Source organism: Trachemys scripta, chromosome 5 (genome assembly GCF_013100865.1).
Source record: "Trachemys scripta elegans isolate TJP31775 chromosome 5, CAS_Tse_1.0, whole genome shotgun sequence".
Classification (NCBI taxonomy): domain Eukaryota; kingdom Metazoa; phylum Chordata; order Testudines; family Emydidae; genus Trachemys; species Trachemys scripta.
In genome coordinates this window covers 113,384,686-113,404,202 of record NC_048302.1, presented here as the reverse complement: position 1 = coordinate 113,404,202, position 19,517 = coordinate 113,384,686, and the positions used below count along the sequence as shown (strand labels likewise).

General features: G+C 40.3%; 1 protein-coding gene across 1 annotated transcript in view; it reads right to left on the bottom strand.

Moving 5' to 3' along the window:
• Positions 1-19,517, bottom strand: part of SLC2A9 (solute carrier family 2 member 9) — a 166,456-nt gene that overhangs the window by 30,769 nt on the left and 116,170 nt on the right. The window contains exon 10 of the mRNA XM_034772535.1: positions 5,717-5,844. Within this exon, the coding sequence (XP_034628426.1) occupies positions 5,717-5,844 (128 nt within the window). The remainder of the gene's footprint in view (positions 1-5,716; positions 5,845-19,517) is intronic.

Below are 19,517 nucleotides of genomic sequence, written 5' to 3'. Positions count from 1 at the left end.
CCTACAATTTTAAGCTAATAAATTTAATCCATAAAACAATGAATGTTTTTGACATCTGTTATTTAAAAGATATTATGGCTTTGCCTCTTAATTTTCTTGTTGCAAATACTATATATACCTAAACCTCGCAGCTCAATTTGAGCAGCTGTCCCCGCAAACAAAGATGTGAGCAGATAAACATAGAATTTTGCCATCTGTCAGTAGAAAAGGACTGCAGGGACATGTTAAAAGACTCTCAAGTTGCAGACTCCTGGAGAAGAGAATAAAAAGTCTTCATTGGACCATAACAGTTTTCAGCTTTTCATCGTAGCAGAATATAGCCAGAGAAAAAAAGTTTTAAAAACTTACGTTATTTAGAAATGGGTAGCTAATCCACAAAGCTTGTGTAATAAAGAGGGAGCAACAAATAACAGTTTGGAAAACATCAGAGTCACACTTTTTTTGCACTGCAGTGATATGATTATAATGTAGTATTCAGATGTGCACATCAAATACTCCTTGCATATTTCCATATAATGTACTGCTTTCCATTTTAAACTTAATTTTGACTTTCCCTCTAACTTTCAATTCTTAAAATAGTTATCACATTGAAACCAATTTAAGAAATCGATACAAACAAATTACTCTACTTTCAATATTCTACAATGAGGATGGGAACCCATATAATATTTTCAATTATGCATTTGCTTTAGAATCTTAACTCCACGTTTTAGTGCATGGGTCAGGCAAGTAGCTATCTTACTTCACTAAATGTAACTACAGGGATTGATGGGGGAAATTTTGATATTCAAACTAATTATTAGGTGACATTTTGGAGAATTGACTGCCAATTAATTTTCAATAGCTATGAATATTTTACACATTTTCTCCAAAAAATTTTTAACATAAAACTGTTGTGAAAAGTATAAAATATGTATAAATAACTGCCTCTTCTTGTAGCTTTATAAAACAAATTATTGAAAAAATGCATGGAGCAATCATACTAAAATTTAAACAGATTGAATGGATTATTCATTTTGTTAAGATGTTTCAAGCATTGATAAGGTTTTTTTAAGTCATGCTATAAGAACAAAATTAAAACACCCTTAACCAGGAAATGACTATGAGGCTATTGACTCTGTAATGAAGTATGGGTAGATGCTGTAATTCAGAGAACAAAGCTGACTGAAGGAGCTGGACAAAGAGAAAGTTAAGGAAGACCATTCTTAAATTCCTGACTTATTCTCTCTAGCTTTGTGAATGAGGAAGGCATTACTGGTCAATTTCATGAATAATCTTAGAAGAAAATTAAAACCCAAGTAACTCTGTTTTCATGTACATGCATCTGATTTCAAATTGTAAGGAAGCTCTATCAACAAAAACAAACCGACAAAAACAGCAGTATATGTTGCCTTCAGTATAACTGAAGATGTATTTTTGTCATGAAAAAGTAGAATTTTTCATTAAGCTACATTATGTATTTCCCAGTACAACATGAAATCACTAATGTGATGTTAGTATATAGATGAAAAACCAAAGAATTTCAATCACTTTTTAGCTGCTGAGATCTACATAGTGCCTTTTTAAACAGTTAACACTCAGGGCATGACCTATGAACAGGGGTTAGCAGAAACACAGGATACATATAATACAATCTAGCAAAAATGATCATGGACTACATTAAATGAGAGATGTGCCTGAGCTACACAATTCAGATCTGGCTGCCAGAAGGGCAGTCTCCAAGTGAGAGCTCAAGAAGCAGAAACGAGGGTACAAACACAGGGCACCGTGAATATCCCTACAAGAAAAATCTGAAAAAAGTGCGATTTTTAGGAGAAAATTGCCCTGACAAATGTACACAATTATGGTTGGATTTTCAAAATCACAAAGCATTAGCCTAATTCCACTGAAGAAAATGGGAGTTCTAGTTACTTCAACGGGAGCAGAGTTAGGAAGCACGAAGTACTTTTTGCAAATCCTTACTCTTTACGGGTTGACCCAACACCAAGTGAAGCCAATGAAAAGACTCCCACTGATTTCACTGAGGATTGGATCAGACTCTCAGGGCTTATTACTGTGAGCAGTCTAACTGGAGTCAATGGCAACAGTGAGCTGGGCAAAAATTTTTGGTGAATGATGAATTTACCAAAAAATGAAGTTTTGGCCAATGAAAATATGAGGAAGTTGTTTTAAAAAACAAGTCAAAACAGTTCATTTCAACATTTTCAAAATGAGCCATTTTGACATTTAGTTTCAAATCGATCTGTTTCATTTAGAAAATGTCATTTTGAGTCAACATTTCATTTTTAAAATGTCTTCATTCAACCAAGATGATTTCCCCCCCTATTTTTTTGTTTTGGTGAGAAAAACCAATTTAGATTTGTTTTTTTTTGGATTTTTCAGTTTAGCCCCAAAACCAAAACATCAGTTATTCACTCACCTCTAAGGAGTAGAAAAGGTTCAAAGGACTGGGATCTTTGTATTCAGTTTACATTTCGAAGGTGTTCTTAGTAATCAAAAGGCTAAAGACCTCCCCCACTCCTTTTAAATGCAAGATTTAATTAGCTGGATCAGTGTTTATAATAGTTTCCAGATCTCTCACATAAATTAAAATTCATGCAAAGAAATGTAACTGGTGCTACTTGGTAAAAGATATCCTATATGCTACTCTCACTGAGAATAAATGTCTAGCAGAAACAGTACACATTTTATATCAAGTATTTTTTCAGTTATAAGTAGACACAAAAAGCAATTTTCAGAAATTAAAAAACCCCACCACTTATTCTAAATCTCATTACCCAGAAAGGACTTGTCCAATTAGCCTCAGACTTTCCAGAACAATTCTCCTCTGGACAACAATTAGATGTGAAAAACTTCTGCTTTCTTTTCCCTAAAACATTTTCTGTTTGTGTCCACTTAAAATGGTAACAGGCAATTATGGTGTCACTACTTTGGCTTTGTAATTGTGAATCCCGCTTTTATCATGTTATCACAGGGTGGGATGACCCTTTAAGGAAGCTGGGTTTAGTCCCCACCTGTGATTAACTAGTTGCATCCCAGCTGGTGAGATAAAAGGTCAACAAGCAGCTAACTTACAGGGAGAAGGGATGCTCATGCAGGAGACTCAGGAAATAACCTGGTAAGGAGGGCTTGCCACACCAGCCAGATGAAAGGCCTGGCTGGGGATACCTACTAGATAGGCAGCAGCAAAAGACCTCAGAGACAAAGGCTTTAGGAGGGCCAAGACCTGGTTTACCTCTTTTGACCAACATTTAGCTGTGTTTGAACAATAAATGCATCCCTGGGGAAAGGGACAGAAATATTGTCATTGGTGGTAGATTCACTGATGCACTGTCCAGTGAACTGGCCCACCAGCTTGCCTGAAAGTAGGGAAACAGAAACAGGGTCCTTTGCCATGTTTGGAGAGACCTTGCTACACATGTAGCACTGCAATAAGTATATGGCTGACAAAGCGGACAAAAGGTTTGATGTAAACAAACTGGAGAGAGTCCAGAGGAGAGCACCAAAAATGATAAAAGGTTTAGAAAGCCTGACTTATGAAGAAAGGTTAAGAAAACCTGGCATGCTTAGTCTTGAGAAAAGAAGACGGAGGAGGGACTTTATAAGTCTTCCAGTATCATAAGGGTAGTTATACAGAAGATGGTGATCACCTGTTCTCCATGTCCACTGAAGGTAGGAAAAGCAGTAATGGGCTTAATCTGCAGCAAGGGAGATTTAGATTAGACACTAGGAAAAGAACTGTAAGGATAGTTAAATTCTGGAATAGGTTTCCAAGCGAGGTTGTGGAATCCTTGTCAATGGAGATTTTTAAGAACAGCTTAAACAAACACCTGTCAGGGATGGTCTTCTAGATATACTTAGTATTGAAGTCCCTTTGAGCCCTACAGTTCTACATTTCTATGATTCTATCCAAAATCCCATTTGACTGAAGTGAATGGGAGTCTTGGTATTGACTTCAATGGGTACTGGATCAAACCTCAAGTCCCCATTTATCATCCATGTTCATAATTTCTTTGAAGGTCATCATTCATTTTTTGGGAGCATAAAACTCTCCTTCTCTAAGTCCCCACTGTGACATTCTATACCTTGGGGGAGCATACTGTAACCCCAAATTCCTCATTTTCATATAATCATAATCTTACATATAAAGCATGCCTTGTAAGGTATCAGGGGAAAGGTTATGATCTGCTGAAAGTCATTTCTCTATCCATACATGTGTATCATTAATGCATATGAAGTTATGAGAATTGTGTTGTATGGTGGTCACTAAAACATGCTGTAAATTGGGGAATCAGCCAGATATTAGCTCCCCAGAGGCAACAGCAAGGGAAGTAGCCAATGCCCGGGTGGGGTGTCAAACAACCCATCGACAGCCATTGTCCAGCAAGGGAGCTACAAAGCAATGACTCACCTGCATGAGGCCACACCAGGGGAATTGCTCAACCTTGCTTGGAGAGACTCAGGGCTAGTTTACACTGGCAACATTAAAGTGCTGCCGCAGCAGTGCTTTAATGTGCCTTGTGTGGTCGCAGCGCTCTAAAAAAACCACCCCTGCGAGGGGCGTGGCTCCCAGCGCTGGTGCACTCTCTATATTGGCACTTTACCGCGCTGAAACTTGCTGTGCTCACGGGGGTGTTTTTTCACCCCCCTGAGCGAGAAAGTTGCAGTGCTGTAAATTGCCAGTGTAGACAAGCCCTCAGCAATGCCTCTCAGACATGCCTGGACTTGTGCTCCCCAAGCACATGGACTGAGGGTATAAAACAGACAAAGTGGACACATACTGGGCTCTTCTCCTGCCCCCATGTATGCTGCAAGCAACCAAAACACTGAGAAGAAGATAAGATTCCAACACAGGAGATTGGCCCAGCTTTAAGGAACAAACCTGTATATTACGGACTGCAATATCCAGTGGGGTGAGAAAAACTGCTTAATCTAGTTGCTGCCCAGTTTAATAGGGTTGAGAGTTTAGACTGCGTGATTATATTTTATTTCTTTCGGTAACTGACTCTGACTTTTTACCTATCACTTAAAATCTGCCTTTCATAGTCAATACATTTGTTTAATTGTTTATCTTTACCAGTGAGTTTGTATGAAGTGTGGTGCAAATCTGGTTTGACAAAGGCTGGTATATATCCACTTTCCATTGTTGAAGCGGTGAACCAATTAATAAATCTGCACTGCCCATCTTGAGCTGTGCAAGACGGTATACTCCTGGGGTACAGTGCTGGGAGCTGGGGGGATTTGGCTCTGGTGCCTTTCTCTGTGTGATTCGTGAGTGGCTCTGGGAGCATTCACGCAATCCAGCTGGGTGTGGGGTCTCCACATGTGGTTGTGCTGAGTGATCACAGCGCCTGGAAGGGTTGCTGCTGGTGACTAGCAAGGCATTGTGAGAGACAGCCCAGGCTGGGGAGACTTCAGGGTGCACAGTCCCAGGCAGCATCCCGGTCCCAGGCTGCACCCTGGGGGGATCCCGTCACAGTCACCTTCCCCACCAGAAATAAGCTACTGTTCATAAACCCACAATATAATAAATATTTTCCTCCTCACTTTCCGTTAAGTGGAGCTTCAGCAGAACATACATTTACAATTGACACACCAAAATGCATCAAAAGGAGGTGCAGGTTTCATTCCACTTCACAACAAAGAAAGTTTCACAATGACCCAATGATAAACTATTAATTCAGTTATCATACAGTTAATTGTGCATGGTGTGTACCTGAATAAAAGGGAAAAGAAGTCCCACTGAGAAGTTGGAGAGCCAGTTGACTGTCCCAGCTATCACAAATGCGGCAGGCTTTTGAGACTGCTGAAAAAACTCTCCAGTCAAGACGAATGGAATCCCACCTGAAATGTAACAGCCAAGAAATGGTTGGTTTAATAAACTCTAATGCCTAAAGCTGTGGTAGCAATCAATACGGAAATGTCAAAAATTCACAAGCACGGAGATCTGTGACATCAATCAACGTCTGGTGCAGCTCTCCATCTCTATTCTGGTGTGAAGTTATAACAGGTAGACCTTGAACACTAGGATTTATTATTCCACATGATTTACTGAAACTTTAATTTTAAAGGGCTTGGCTTTCCCCTCCATTATACCAGCTTTATATGAGTATGACTCCTTTGTGGAGTTACAGTGACGTAAAACTGGTAACAGAATGGATAATGGAGCCCAAAGTGTTTACGAATTTAATTTTAAGTTGATAACATGGGAGCAGTTTAATTCCTGTTCTTACTAAAACAGTCAAAATGCTGCAGATTGAAGGATATTCTGTAACAGATTTTATGTTAAACATTAATATTTAGACAGGTGATTTAGAAATATACTTTAAAAAGAAAGATGAGGTATTAAATAACTGCATAATTATTCACATTTTTGTAACAGTGAAGCTGGAAATGATGAAAAAGCAAATAATTACTACTCTGTTTAGTATGCTTTCATTGTTATTTATTTAACACACACACACACACACACACACACACACAATATTAAAAAGTTCTTTTAATTCTAACCCCTTTGGAAACTCCATTTTTCCATAATACCCACAAATTTAAAAAACAAACCCTATTATATGTTATATCCATTCTCTGTGTTGTCTCCCACTATGTTTCTACCTGATCTATCTTTGTCCTGTAGATTGTTAGCTCCGTGGGTGGAGACTTTATCTTCATTTGGCTGCTGCATAGCACTGAACACACTTGTCAGTGCTTAAAAATGATATACCAAGAAACTGCTACAATACAGTAACTGGTACATTTAAAATGCATATAGTATCAACCATACTATGAGCACTAAGAGATAACCCTTTGCAGACATATAAAGGGACATATAGAAGAGATATGGCACGTATGTCTTCACTACCGGCCGGATCGGCGGGCAGTGATCAATCCAGTGGGAATCTATTTATCGCACGTAGTCTAGACGCGATAAATCGATCACTGAGTGCTCTCCTGTTGACTCCTGTACTCCAGCTTGCGAGAGGCGCAGGCAGAGTCAACGGGGGAGCAGCAGTAGTCGATTCACTGTAGCAAAGATCTAAGTACGTCAACTTCAGCTACGGTATTCACGTAGCTGAAGTTGTGTAACTTAGATCGACCCACCCCTCCCCCAGTGTAGACCAGGCCTGAAGGAAGACCTGTCTCTGCCCCAAAGAACTTAAAGTCTAGTGAAACAATGGACACATGGAAAGAGGGGAATGGGATGCAAGAAAAAGCCATGTGACTGATCAGTAAAGTTCAGCATGCATCATATTAACTATTAATATAATTTTTTTATCTTACAGTGCCTGAAAGCCCCAACTGAAATTGAGGCCCTATTGCACTAGGTCTGTACATACACACAGTAAAAGACAGTCCCGGACTCAAAGAGCTTACTGTCTAAATGGACAATACGAAGGGGACAGAAAGGTAGCATTGTTACCCTCATCTTACAGATGGGGAAATGAGGTACTAAGCCACTAAGTGCTATTACTTCAAAGCTACTCATCCTGTCCATATTCTACAACTAAAAAACTGTATTTATCTCTATGGGGAATTAGTAGCGTGCACTGGCTTTTCAGTGCAGCACTTTGAAGATATATAATAAAGTGCTATGTAATGGCTCAGTAGGAGTATCTCTTATAGTGTATATTATGAAGCACAGGCAACACACTGTCTCTTAATCCTTGGTGGCTTGCACAGAGAGATTTCCATACTTTTGGAACCTGGGTTCAACTTCTAGGTTCTAGCAAGAGAACAACTGCACCTGTCATGTCAGCATCTGTTTCAGATCTTGACATGCCATGTGAGGAAGCTGTTTGCCAGAGAATTTGCCCTGTGGAGAGAGGAAGTGATGCACTGCATACGCAGAAACCATAGAATGAGAATTTATTTATAATCATTTATTCTGTCATGCCTTTGCTGTAGGACAATCTACAGAGGTGTTGCTGTTCTTGTCAGCATAATCAAAGTGTTATTCTAGATCCACTTGAGAAAATACACATTGTATAAGAGAGGAAAAGAGCCAAAGGCAAAAAGAAAGAGAACAGAAGGACAGAAACATATCACAAAGCATAAATGTTATGGAAACAAAAATGTATCTATGCTACTTGAAAAACAGTCTCTTGAAAAATCATGTGTGCTTTCTGGATACATATTCAGCATCAATAAGCCTGTGCTTTACGTGAGTCACCAGTATCACAGAGCTCTTGAATGTAATTAAAAAAGAATCTTAACTAATTTAATTAAAACTGTGTCCAAGAGATTTTCTAGAAGTCAAGAAAAGGGAGAGTGGTGCTGTGGAGCCTTTCCAAAAGTTTTTTTTTTTGTGGGGGAAAGGGGGTTGGGGGGGAGAAAGGGGATATTAGAAATGGCACAGACAAGTGGTTCCACACTTCAGGAGGATATAGCCAACCATTTCTGAAAGGCACTGACTAGCCAACATAGAGAGGATACGCTACTGCAGTGGGATGATGTCAGAGATTGCGTGAGAGAATGAATCAGCCTCTGAGTGTGTGAGGGAAAGTCTGACTGAGCTAAAGGATAGGGCAGTTCTGAAGAAAACCAGGAGGCTGGGTTAAGACAGATTCTGTGATGCAAAGCCTTAAAACAGGACAGGGCTTATGCTGCACTAGGACACGAGGCATGGGATGAAGGTGTCTTTCAGGAGTCGTACATGGTACATCAAATTGTGGTGAAGGATCCACTGCAAAATAGAGCGAAATGAAGCAGGGATTAAACCAGGGGGCACCATGAAATAATAATCTTTGAAAAAGGGGTCTGGCTCAGGCTCCAATGGACTTGCAATATGAAATCTAGAGCAAAAGGCAGTGACATACAGGTCGACATCAAGATGTCAGAGGAGTGACCAAGCTAAGGCACTGTACGTATAGGTAGGATTTAATGTACAAGTATAGGAATATGAATGGACAAAATACACAATCTAGATATGTACAGCATTAAAATCAACTGTTTATTGTTGGCTTCATTTGCACCTCCAACAGCTTATCTGTATCAATCAATGTAGATGAAAATTACACCAACATCTATGACAATTAAACTTTAGAGCAGCATTTCCCTGACTTAGGAAAATAGCCTCCCTTAGGGAAAATGAAATCACCTCTCCCCATTAACCTAACCAAGGTCCACCCAAAATAAGTGGTCTGTTGTAACAACTGTGACTCAGAGCAGGCTGTGCAGATTTTCATAATCTTCCTCTCCTTTCTTGCATGCTTTGGTAAACACTGAAACAGTAAATAATGTTGAGTATCAGAGGGGTAGCCGTGTTAGTCTGAATCTGTAAAAAGCAACAGAGGGTCCTGTGGCACCTTTAAGACTAACAGAAGTATTGGGAGCATAAGCTTTCGTGGGTAAGAACCTCACTTCTTCAGAGGCAAGAAGTGAGGTTCTTACCCACGAAAGCTTATGCTCCCAATACTTCTGTTAGTCTTAAAGGTGCCACAGGACNTCTGCATTCGTAGGCACCTAAATAAATACCTTTAAAAATCTGCCTTAATCTCTAGTTGCTGTGGAGAAAACCTTGAAAGTGTCATCTAAGTGTAACCAATGGCAGTGATGTCTGCCTGAGTTTGCAGAGAGCCTGAAACATTAAATCTGAGGTGTATGCTGCCCCATTCACTTCAATGGGTACTACATATTCAGATGCCAAAGATGAGACTTAAATGTCAACATTATTTACTAATAAGCAACAGAGGGTCCTGTGGCACCTTTAAGACTAACAGAAGTATTGGGAGCATAAGCTTTCGTGGGTAAGAACCTCACTTCTTGCCTCTGAAGAAGTGAGGTTCTTACCCACGAAAGCTTATGCTCCCAATACTTCTGTTAGTCTTAAAGGTGCCACAGGACCCTCTGTTGCTTATTAGTAAATAATGTTGACATTTAAGTCTCATCTTTGGCATCTGAATATGTAGTACCCATTGAAGTGAATGGGGCAGCATACACCTCAGATTTAATGTTTCAGGCTCTCTGCAAACTCAGGCAGACATCACTGCCATTGGTTACACTTAGATGACACTTTCAAGGTTTTCTCCACAGCAACTAGAGATTAAGGCAGATTTTTAAAGGTATTTATTTAGGTGCCTACGAATGCAGACAGGCACTTCTGAAAATCCCCACTGGGTGCCTATCTGTATCTTTAGACACCTAAATACCTTTAAAAATCTGGCCCTTAATTCTTTTTTGAACAAAAGCACAGTCTTTGGAGAACCACTGAGATACATGCCCTAGTCCCTCAACTGATCAGTTATACCTACAATGGGGCCTGCCTTACACTTAAGCAGCATTTCCTAGGGAATTGCATTCAGTTAAAAAAAGAGAAAGGAAAACACTATTTTCTTTGTTACAATTTATGGTTCTATAAATCTGGGTACTACTCTTGGCTCTCTCACAACCTTGAGAAAGTTGCTTAACCTTTCTGTACCTCAGTTCTCCCATCTTAAAATGAAGATGATCCTGAATGTATTGTCGCATTTGCAGGGTAACTGCACCTTTACTCCCTGCTCCGTGGTCCACGCCAGGAGTGCCCAGTCAGGTCTCAGGTTTCTAGCCTGTCTCTGGGCAGGGAATTTTGTCCCACTCCCTTCTAAGAGGGGGAGTTTTAAGGCTTCACAACTTCCTGCCTTACACTGGGATATCCACAGAGAGCCAGTCTGCCTAAAGACCAGTGCTTGTGCTTTGCTTTCCCTCCAAGGGCTATGATCAGTGTATTGCCAGCAGTCACAAGTCACCACACAGCTAAACTAGCAGATATGTTCTTAAAAGGTAAAAGCATTACAGAGAAAACATAATAAAAACAATAAACAGATGTAAACACACACTGAATATCCCAGGAATCACCCATCAGTTTTAAGGGGCCCTAGTAAGCCAGTATTTCCAACCCTCACACAAGGGTTGGGGCCCTCCTTGGATAGAAGGTCCTGTCCGCTTGTTGGATCAGAAAGGAAGCCCTGAGTCAGTTCAGTCTTTTTTATAGCAAAAGCTCTTTCTGTCATGTGACTGGGACCTGGGCAATCATGTCTAGTGGGCAGAGCAGGAATCAGGTCTAATGATCAGAACAAGATTCAGTACCCAGGAATCGGAGCCCAGGTCAGCACTGGAGCCAGATGACAGAGCCAAGAGCCACAGCCAGAGTCAGGAGTTGGAGCCCAGGGTCAGAACCAGGTTACCCAGAGTGAGGAAAGGCTGGGACAAGGCAGGAGCTATCACAGCCATAGGCAAATGCATTTAGCAGCCACTCAACTGAACTGCTGCAGATGCTGGGTTTAAGAGCCAGTGTGCTGACTTTTCCAACCATTCAGGCAGCATAGCCAACCAGGCAGCCTCCTACAAGCCAGCTGCAATTGTTAGATGCCTGGAGACTGGCTCTGCAACAGGCCTTGATTCCTGACACTTTCTTTGTCTGATGGTCTCTGGAAAACTCAGTTTGAACCAGCATACGCAAACCATCCCACGGGAGTGATACATCTCTGGAGGTATTTACAACCTAAGTGATTCACTTTAATCACCCCTCACCCCCTGCATTGTTTCTGGTTCCTGCAGGAGCTGAGATAACCCTCCCCCCTGGAGTTGCAGACAGTCACTAGCCCACAGTGATACATAACCCAGAGGTGTTGCATGCGGTTGCAATATCTGTCACAACTACGTCCTAGTGGGGGATGTGAGACTTAATCAGTGTCTGTAAAATATAATGAGATTTTTGGATGAAAGTTGCTATTAAATGCCAATTATTATTATTCCTGTGATATTTGTAACTACACTTCCGTACCAAAAGAGGTTCAGCTTAGATTCTGTATTCAGATTTTGAAAGTTTATGAAAACTGAACCTGCCAAACAGAAGGAGGTGCAAATGTGGTCTTCACACCAACCAGGTGAATCATCTTGGCAAGTGTACCAGTGAAAGAAAAAATGTAGAACGGACATCGTAGGCAAACTTAAGTTTTAGAGTTTCCTTGGATTGTTGTGATAAAGTTTTCTTTATCAGTCATTCCATACAAATGAGTGAGTGTCCTCATTCAAGTGTCCCCTTCCCCATCACTAACGTGAACTGAAAATTTCTGGCCTATGTTCACGTATGATTTTTGTTATTGGAAATAAATGATAAATAAAAACAGCCAGTCTGACCAATTCACAGAGGTGCCACAGCTGTCTTGAAACACATGATTGTGAGATCTTGTAACTTCCATTGTGTGTATTTACGTGGGCTGGCATTACAGATTCAGCACACATCTAAATGATATACTTTCCCACTGAGAATGAGCCATACATGAGCATCACCATGAGAAGGCTGTACACATGTTTTTCAGTAAAATAGCTATTTTTTGGTACTGACCATAAAAACAAACAAACGTACATTAGGAAACTTTCCTGTAGGAGTTTTTCAGCAAGGCAGCTTCTGAACATGAATTTACAGAGCTAATGCACCGATCATAATTATTGTGGTGATTCACTTTTATTACTTTGTCCTTTTCAGAGTAGCAATGAATATAATAGGAGGAGGAATTTTTAACACACTGTGATGTCTTAATGAAAGACTAATATACCTGTTAACCTGCTACCACCATTACAACTTACAAATCTCTTATTTCAGTTGTAATATATTACGGGTCAGATTTATAAACACCTAAAAATGTGTGTGTGCACACAATTTGGCAGACCACAATGTTTGTGTATTTTTGTGCAATATTTATTTGCATACATAATTACCACAATTACAGTCAATGTAATTCATTCACAAATGCCCACTTACTCTTCCAAATAGTCAGTTATGTATGCAACTGATATTACAGCACAAAAATAAAAAAATAATTAAAAATGGCAATTTTATTAATTTAGACATACAAATGCACATGAATTTTGCATATGCAACAGCATGCATTCAAAAATATATAAAATATGAATCTATAATAAAATTGTGTTATAAAGATAAAAATTGTGCAGTCTTTAATATTCAGTTAAATGATACATTTTCAGATAAATGCTGCTTAGTAGGAGTTGATTAATGTAATGTAAAACCTAAATCTCTCTTTCAAAGGCTTTTAAATACAGGAGCAAATTTTTGATCATAGAAAAGATGCAAAGTGAGCAAAATCTTGAGATCCTTACTCTGTTTTTACTCAGTCCTTACTTTGGCACTGAAGTCAGTGGAGTAAAAGTAGGATTTATGGGATGAAATTAAGAAAGAGAATATTTAAACTGAGTATCAAGGAAATCTATTGCTTTGGTGAATAGTCCCAAGGAAAGGGTAGAAACTCCATCTCTTTTGCATGACTAAGGAGAATGGTATTCCTTGTGAAAAAATTTGCTACATTTTAGTTGTGGCCATGTAGAAGGAGTATGAAATTTCAGGGAGTTATAAATACTTGCAATTTTTCCCCGTGTCTGTCTGGATTAAGTGAGACGGTAGAAGGATATATCAAAACTACAAATAAAACCTCATAACACTGAGTCTCAGAGTCTGAGTCAATTGGCTAGGGCTGTTGGACTAAAAATAGATGTTAGGGCTGGTGCTAGACCCACCCCCCTCATGGGGTCTACACTGATCACAAACATCTACATTGCAATTGCCCGAATCCCATGAGCCTGAGTCAGCTGAGCTGGGCCAGCTGCGGCTGTGTCATAGGTCTTTCACTGCAGTGTAAATGTACTCGCAGAGTCTTCCAGGGATGGGAGGCCAACTAGGAGACCACTCAATGTCAGTGAAAGACTTCGGAATTTGATGTCCAAACAATGGAGGACCAGAGAGGACTTAGTAATGGAAATGCATAAAGAATGCTCCATTTGATCAGAAAAACACATGGAGTCAGAGGAAAAGTGATGGAGAGCAGGACAAAGTGGCAGAGGAAAAGTTTCTAGATGAATATTCACACCATGATCTTGAGCAGAGGGAATGAGAGATCGAATTTCACAGGGACATGTTCTGGTTCCCATGGATTTGCCTCAACAGTGCCATGCCCTACAACTCACGCCCAACAATGACAAAGAGCCAGCCAATGAGCCATTCACCATCCAGCCACTCATGGATCCTCACAGCATCAGCAATATCAGCTGCACTCTATACCTGCTCCAATTTGAATGTCAATAAAGGTAAAGAAGAAGGAATCTTTATTTCTTTAATGTGTGCATAAACACTACATATGATCTCCAGGCAACAGCCCAATTCGCTATACAACACCGTTAATCAACAACCCCTGTGTAAACCTTCTGCAGGTTGTGAATGCAAGTGTACAAGGCATCAATCATGGCTTCTGTTTTTAACAGACCCAGGACCACTAGTAGTTGCATTTGGTAGTTGTCTGTAAGCAGACCACAAAGCATCATTGTTGGCAATCCATTTAATCTCATATACAGTGATTGGGATATCTTGTGTGCTTTACATGTGTGGTGGTAACTGTCCAAACAAGACAGTAAGCAGCACCCTCTTGATTTCAGTCAGTCAAAGGCACATTCCACCATGATTCTGCATGTGCTCAGCATGTAGTTAAACTGCCTCTTGTCCAATTTGGCGCCTATCAAGATAAACATTTATCAACTAGGGCAGCAGTTTACCTAAAAATCACAGCACGACTGTTGGGGGGAACAATGTACCAGCTTGCCCACATTGACACAAGCCAGATTTCTGGTACACCCTGGCATCATGCACTCAATTCAATGTTGGTGTCCATCAATATGCCATGGTGGTCCACAAGGCCTGTGTAATGATGGAGTAGTATCCTTTCCTGTTAATGTACTTGCTTGTTTGAAATGGCATGCATAGGCTAGAGATATGCCATCAGTCACACCTGCACAGTTCAGGAACACCATCCATTCAAACCCTGCAATTATTTCAGGAATATTTCCAATTTTTACAACCTGGGGGATGGGGGGGGAAGGAGGGAGACAGGTAGAACAGCACAGCATTAATTGTTTGGCATACTTCCATGATTGCTGTGCCAACACAGAATCATATAACTAGAAGGGACCTCGAGAGGTCATCTAGTCCAGTCCCCTGCACCATGGCTTTGCTGACCCCGAACTGATTACCAACAGATCTATAACAGTCTGGTGTAGCCAGCATCCACAGCACAATAGCAGCACGCTTCTGGACCGTTATAGGACCTTTCATCTGGGTGTTCTGCCTCTCAAGGGCAGGAGCAAGCTCCTTATACAGCTCATGTGGAAGTCCTGGACTCACTGCTGGTTTCCCATGTTTGCATCACAATGTGGTCCTAATAATACGTGCTTGTGGTCCTAGTCTAGCAGCACGTGTGTGCGCGTGTGCCCATATGCGAAGGGGATCTCCCCTAAAAAGCAGAATCCACTCAGTCCACTCTATCACTTCATGGTCCTGGTCTTTTGTTGTTGTTCTGCTTGTAAGCTGCTGCCTGTGTCTTCTCCGGGCCAAAAATAGTCTCAGAAACACCCACCATGGTCTCTTGGCAGCAGGTTCATCAAAGGCGTGAAAAAGAAACATTGCCTCCATAAAAAAACCAGCAGCTGTTGGTTATTAAGGTGAGTAGGATTCAGACCTCTGGCACAGAATAGCACAGCACCACACCAACTTGGGTCCTGCCAGGAAATGAATTTCCTGGGCCAAGGCTATTTCTTCCCACAATCCCCAGAGTGGACAGGCATGTTGCCCCATAACACCCTGCAATTGTGAGCACAGAATAGTGTAGTGAATTGTGGTGCAATGTATCTCGGGATACACACCCAGATAATTGTATTGTTTATCATGACCAGATACAGTGCTGGTGTGGACATGGGGCATGACAGCAGCATGCTTATATCAACATATGGTCATGCTGAAGTGGGTTTGGCTACCATACACTGAATAGCCTGCAATTGCTGAACCTGTTGTTAGCATGCAGTGAAGACATGGACTAAGAGAAAACTGGATAAAGCGCTGAAAAAGTATATTGTAGGAAACAACCCTGCCCCAGCAGCAGAGGGTCTAAATGACCTAATATGTCTTTTCCATCTCTGATTTCTATTAATCTATACATGGAGCAAGAATTTTGCAAAATATTTAACTAGAGTTTTGAGATAATCTGACAGGTTACAGAACATCTCCTTAAAGTGTAAATTCCATTTGACAGAATAATGCTCAACAAATAACAGTGTAGCACATTCAAATGCAACAGTGGTATTGCCTAGCTAATCCTATTTAGGAAATTAGGAGCAGAATGTGTGACAGAGATATAACACTGCTTGGCTTCATGAACAGAGACACTGTGATCATCTTTGTGGATTGAACTTGAGACCTTCAGTCTGTACTACTTGACTTTTTCAGAGTTAAGTATCTATCATCAGTATTTTGGTTTAAAGTGGCATATCTATAACAAGTACAAATGACAATTAGGACACAATGTCAAAAAAACAGAGACCCCCCTAAAGCTTTCCCATCACTCCAACCCATCTACTCATCCTGGCCTCTTTCCTCCGTTGGTTAGGAGAACAGGAAGGCTTTGTGCCGTGACCTGAAGGTCAACATATTCAGGCTCTGATGAACTGCTGGTTGAAGTGAATTCCACACGACAGGGCCTTGTCTTCAAACCCTCATCAATAAATCAGGGGACATGTCAACTGATCTTATATGCCAGATTCAAACAAAACAAAGCACAAGGGCAGCCCCTCAACTAGTGTAAATTGATGTAGTTCCACCAACTAACAACAGTTGAGGAGCTGGCCCAAGTGGTCTTTATGAACCAGCCCATTTAAATCTCTATCAGTTGACACAATAATATTACCAAGCATCCTGAAGTACATAATTACTACTAGTCACATACAGAACTATATTCCAGAAAATAAAATATAATTAAAGCTGTTACAATTGATAATCTTGCATTATTAGTTTTTATCTGTCACAAGTCTGCTCTTTATCAGGATAACAATGAGGAGTCCGGTGGCACCTTAAAGACTAACAGATTTATTTGGGCATAAGCTTTCGTGGGTAAAAAACTCACTTCTTCAGATGCATGGCATGAAAATTACAGATACAGGCATAAATATATATTGGCACATGAAGAGAAGGGAGTTACCTTACAACTGGAGAACCAATGCTGAAGGCCAGTTCAGTTAGGATGGATGTGGTCCACTCCCAATAACTGATGAAGAGGTGTCAATACCAAGAGAGGGAAAATTGCTTTTGTAGTGAGCCAGCCACTCCCAGTCCCTATTCAAGCCCAAATTAATGGTGTTAAGTTTGCAAATGAATTGTAGCTCTGCGGTTTCTCTTTGAAGTCTGTTTTTGAAGGTTTTTTTGTTGAAGAATGGCTACTTTTAAATCTCTTATTGAATGTCCAGGGAGATTGAAGTGTTCTCCTACTAGCTTTTGTAATTTACTATTCCTGATGTCTGATTAGTGTCCATTTATCCTTTTACGTAGAGACTGTCTGGTTTGGCCAATGTACATGGCAGAGGGGCATTGCTGGCACATGATGGCATATATCACATTAGTAGATGCGCAGGTGAATGAGCCCCTGATTGTGTGGCTGGTGTGGTTGGGTCCTATGTTGGTGTTGCTAAAGTAGATATGGGGACAGAGAAAGCAACGGGGTTTGTTACAGGGATTGGTTCCTGGGTTAGTGTTTCTGTGGTGTGGTGTGTAGTTGCTGGTGAGTATTTGCTTCAGGTTGGGGGGCTGTCTGTAAGTGAGGACTGGCCTGCCTCCCAAGGCCTATGAGAGTGGGGGATTGTTTTCCAGGATAGGTTGTAGCTCGTTGATGATGCACTGGAGAGGTTTTAGCTGGGGGCTGTACGTGATGACCAGCGGTGTTCTGTTATTTTCCTTGTGGGGCCTGTCCTGTAGTAGGTGACTTCTGGTTACCCGTCTCACTCTGTCAATCTGTTTCCTCACTTCCCCAGGTGAGTATTGTAGTTTTAAGAATGCTTGATAGAGATCTTGTAGGTGTTTGTCTCTGTCTGAGGAATTAGAGCAAATGCGGTTGTATTTTAGAGCTTGGCTGTAGACAATGGATCATGTGGTGTGTCTTGGATGAAAGCTGGAGGCATGTAGGTAAGTATAAGGTCAGTAGGTTTCTGGTATACGGTGGTGTTTATGTGACCATCACTTATTTGCACTGTAGTGTCCAGGAAGTGGATCTCTTGTGTGGACTGGTCCAGGCTGAGGTTGATAGTGGGGTGGAAATTGTTGAAATCCAGGTGGAATTCTTCAAGGACCTCCTTCCCGAGGGTCCAGGATGTTATTTCAGAGGATCTTTTGTTTAACATATATTTTAGTTTGGTACTCAGAAAGTGTATTAATTTAACAGCACATAGAAAGTCAGTCCTAGGAGCATTAGTAATGTTATTGGTGCATAACCCGAATTAACAAAACTCATCTCAGAGTAAATACATAAATTAACCGATGGTGCGAAAAAAAGTACAAACTGATATCTTGTGCAATAACTCCATTAGTATAAATTTTAGGTTTTTAATTCTATATACTTTATTCCTAAGTGGTTTAAATATATAATTAAGTACAGATACAAAACCATTAGATGAGGAAAAAATTAGAATAATCTTTTTATGCCCGTTAGGGAATTTTTTTTTTTTTTCAAAAACACATATTCCTTTTGCTTTCTTTTAATTTGCAAAAATTAAGAATACCATTAATGTGAATCATCTGATGATTTTTCTCCACTGAACAAAAGTTTATCCTTCCTTGAGTAGTAATTACTGTGTTTTGACATAAACTCAGTTCCAAAAGGCAGTACTCTCAAGCAGAATTTTCAGAACCATAATTTACTGGCTGCATTTTTCTTTCTGCTAATTGTTTTTATAAAAGAAAAGTACACTCTGCAACAAAAGAACCCCAGGAATTTCAACCTGATTAAAATTTTACCTTTCTTGGTGCTTCTCCAATTAAATACATCTGATCTCCTGGATACCTAAATGTCATTTTAAACGTACCATGGTTCCTTTATAGTTTCCTCATCCTCTGTCACTGCTGATAACACAAACTTGCTCATTGTCACTCAGGCTTGTAATGGTTGGGGGAGGGGTCATCTTTGACTTTCCCAGCTCCCTCACCCCATACTTCTATGCCATGTCCAAATCTTGTTGCTTCTTCCTACATAACATTTAAAAGACCTGTTCTTTTCTCTCTTTCCATACAGCTGAAATACTTATCCAAGTCATCATCATTTTTTGTTTTAATTACTGTAAACTTTTTCTCTCTGGTCTCCACAACAACCACATTGCTACCTCTAGTTAATTCAAAATGCAGCTGTCAGTCCTTGCCAGTCATTTTGATCACGTCGCCCACCTACGACATCTTTGGCTCATTCTACTATCTCCACTTTTACCACTGCATCAAATTCTAGCTCCTTGTTCTCACCTTCAGTATGTCTCGTAAGTCTGCTGTTCCCTCCGTATCTGTTCATCTCTGACAAGTATTTCAGGATGATGACTTAAAATAAAATCTCTTATCTGCTCTAATGCAGTAACAATCTAACAGTAAATTGTATTTCAGAACAGATTCATGGTGACATGGTAGATATAAATGTTTTGGATAGAGTTCCTCTACACTTTAGACCATCACTTTG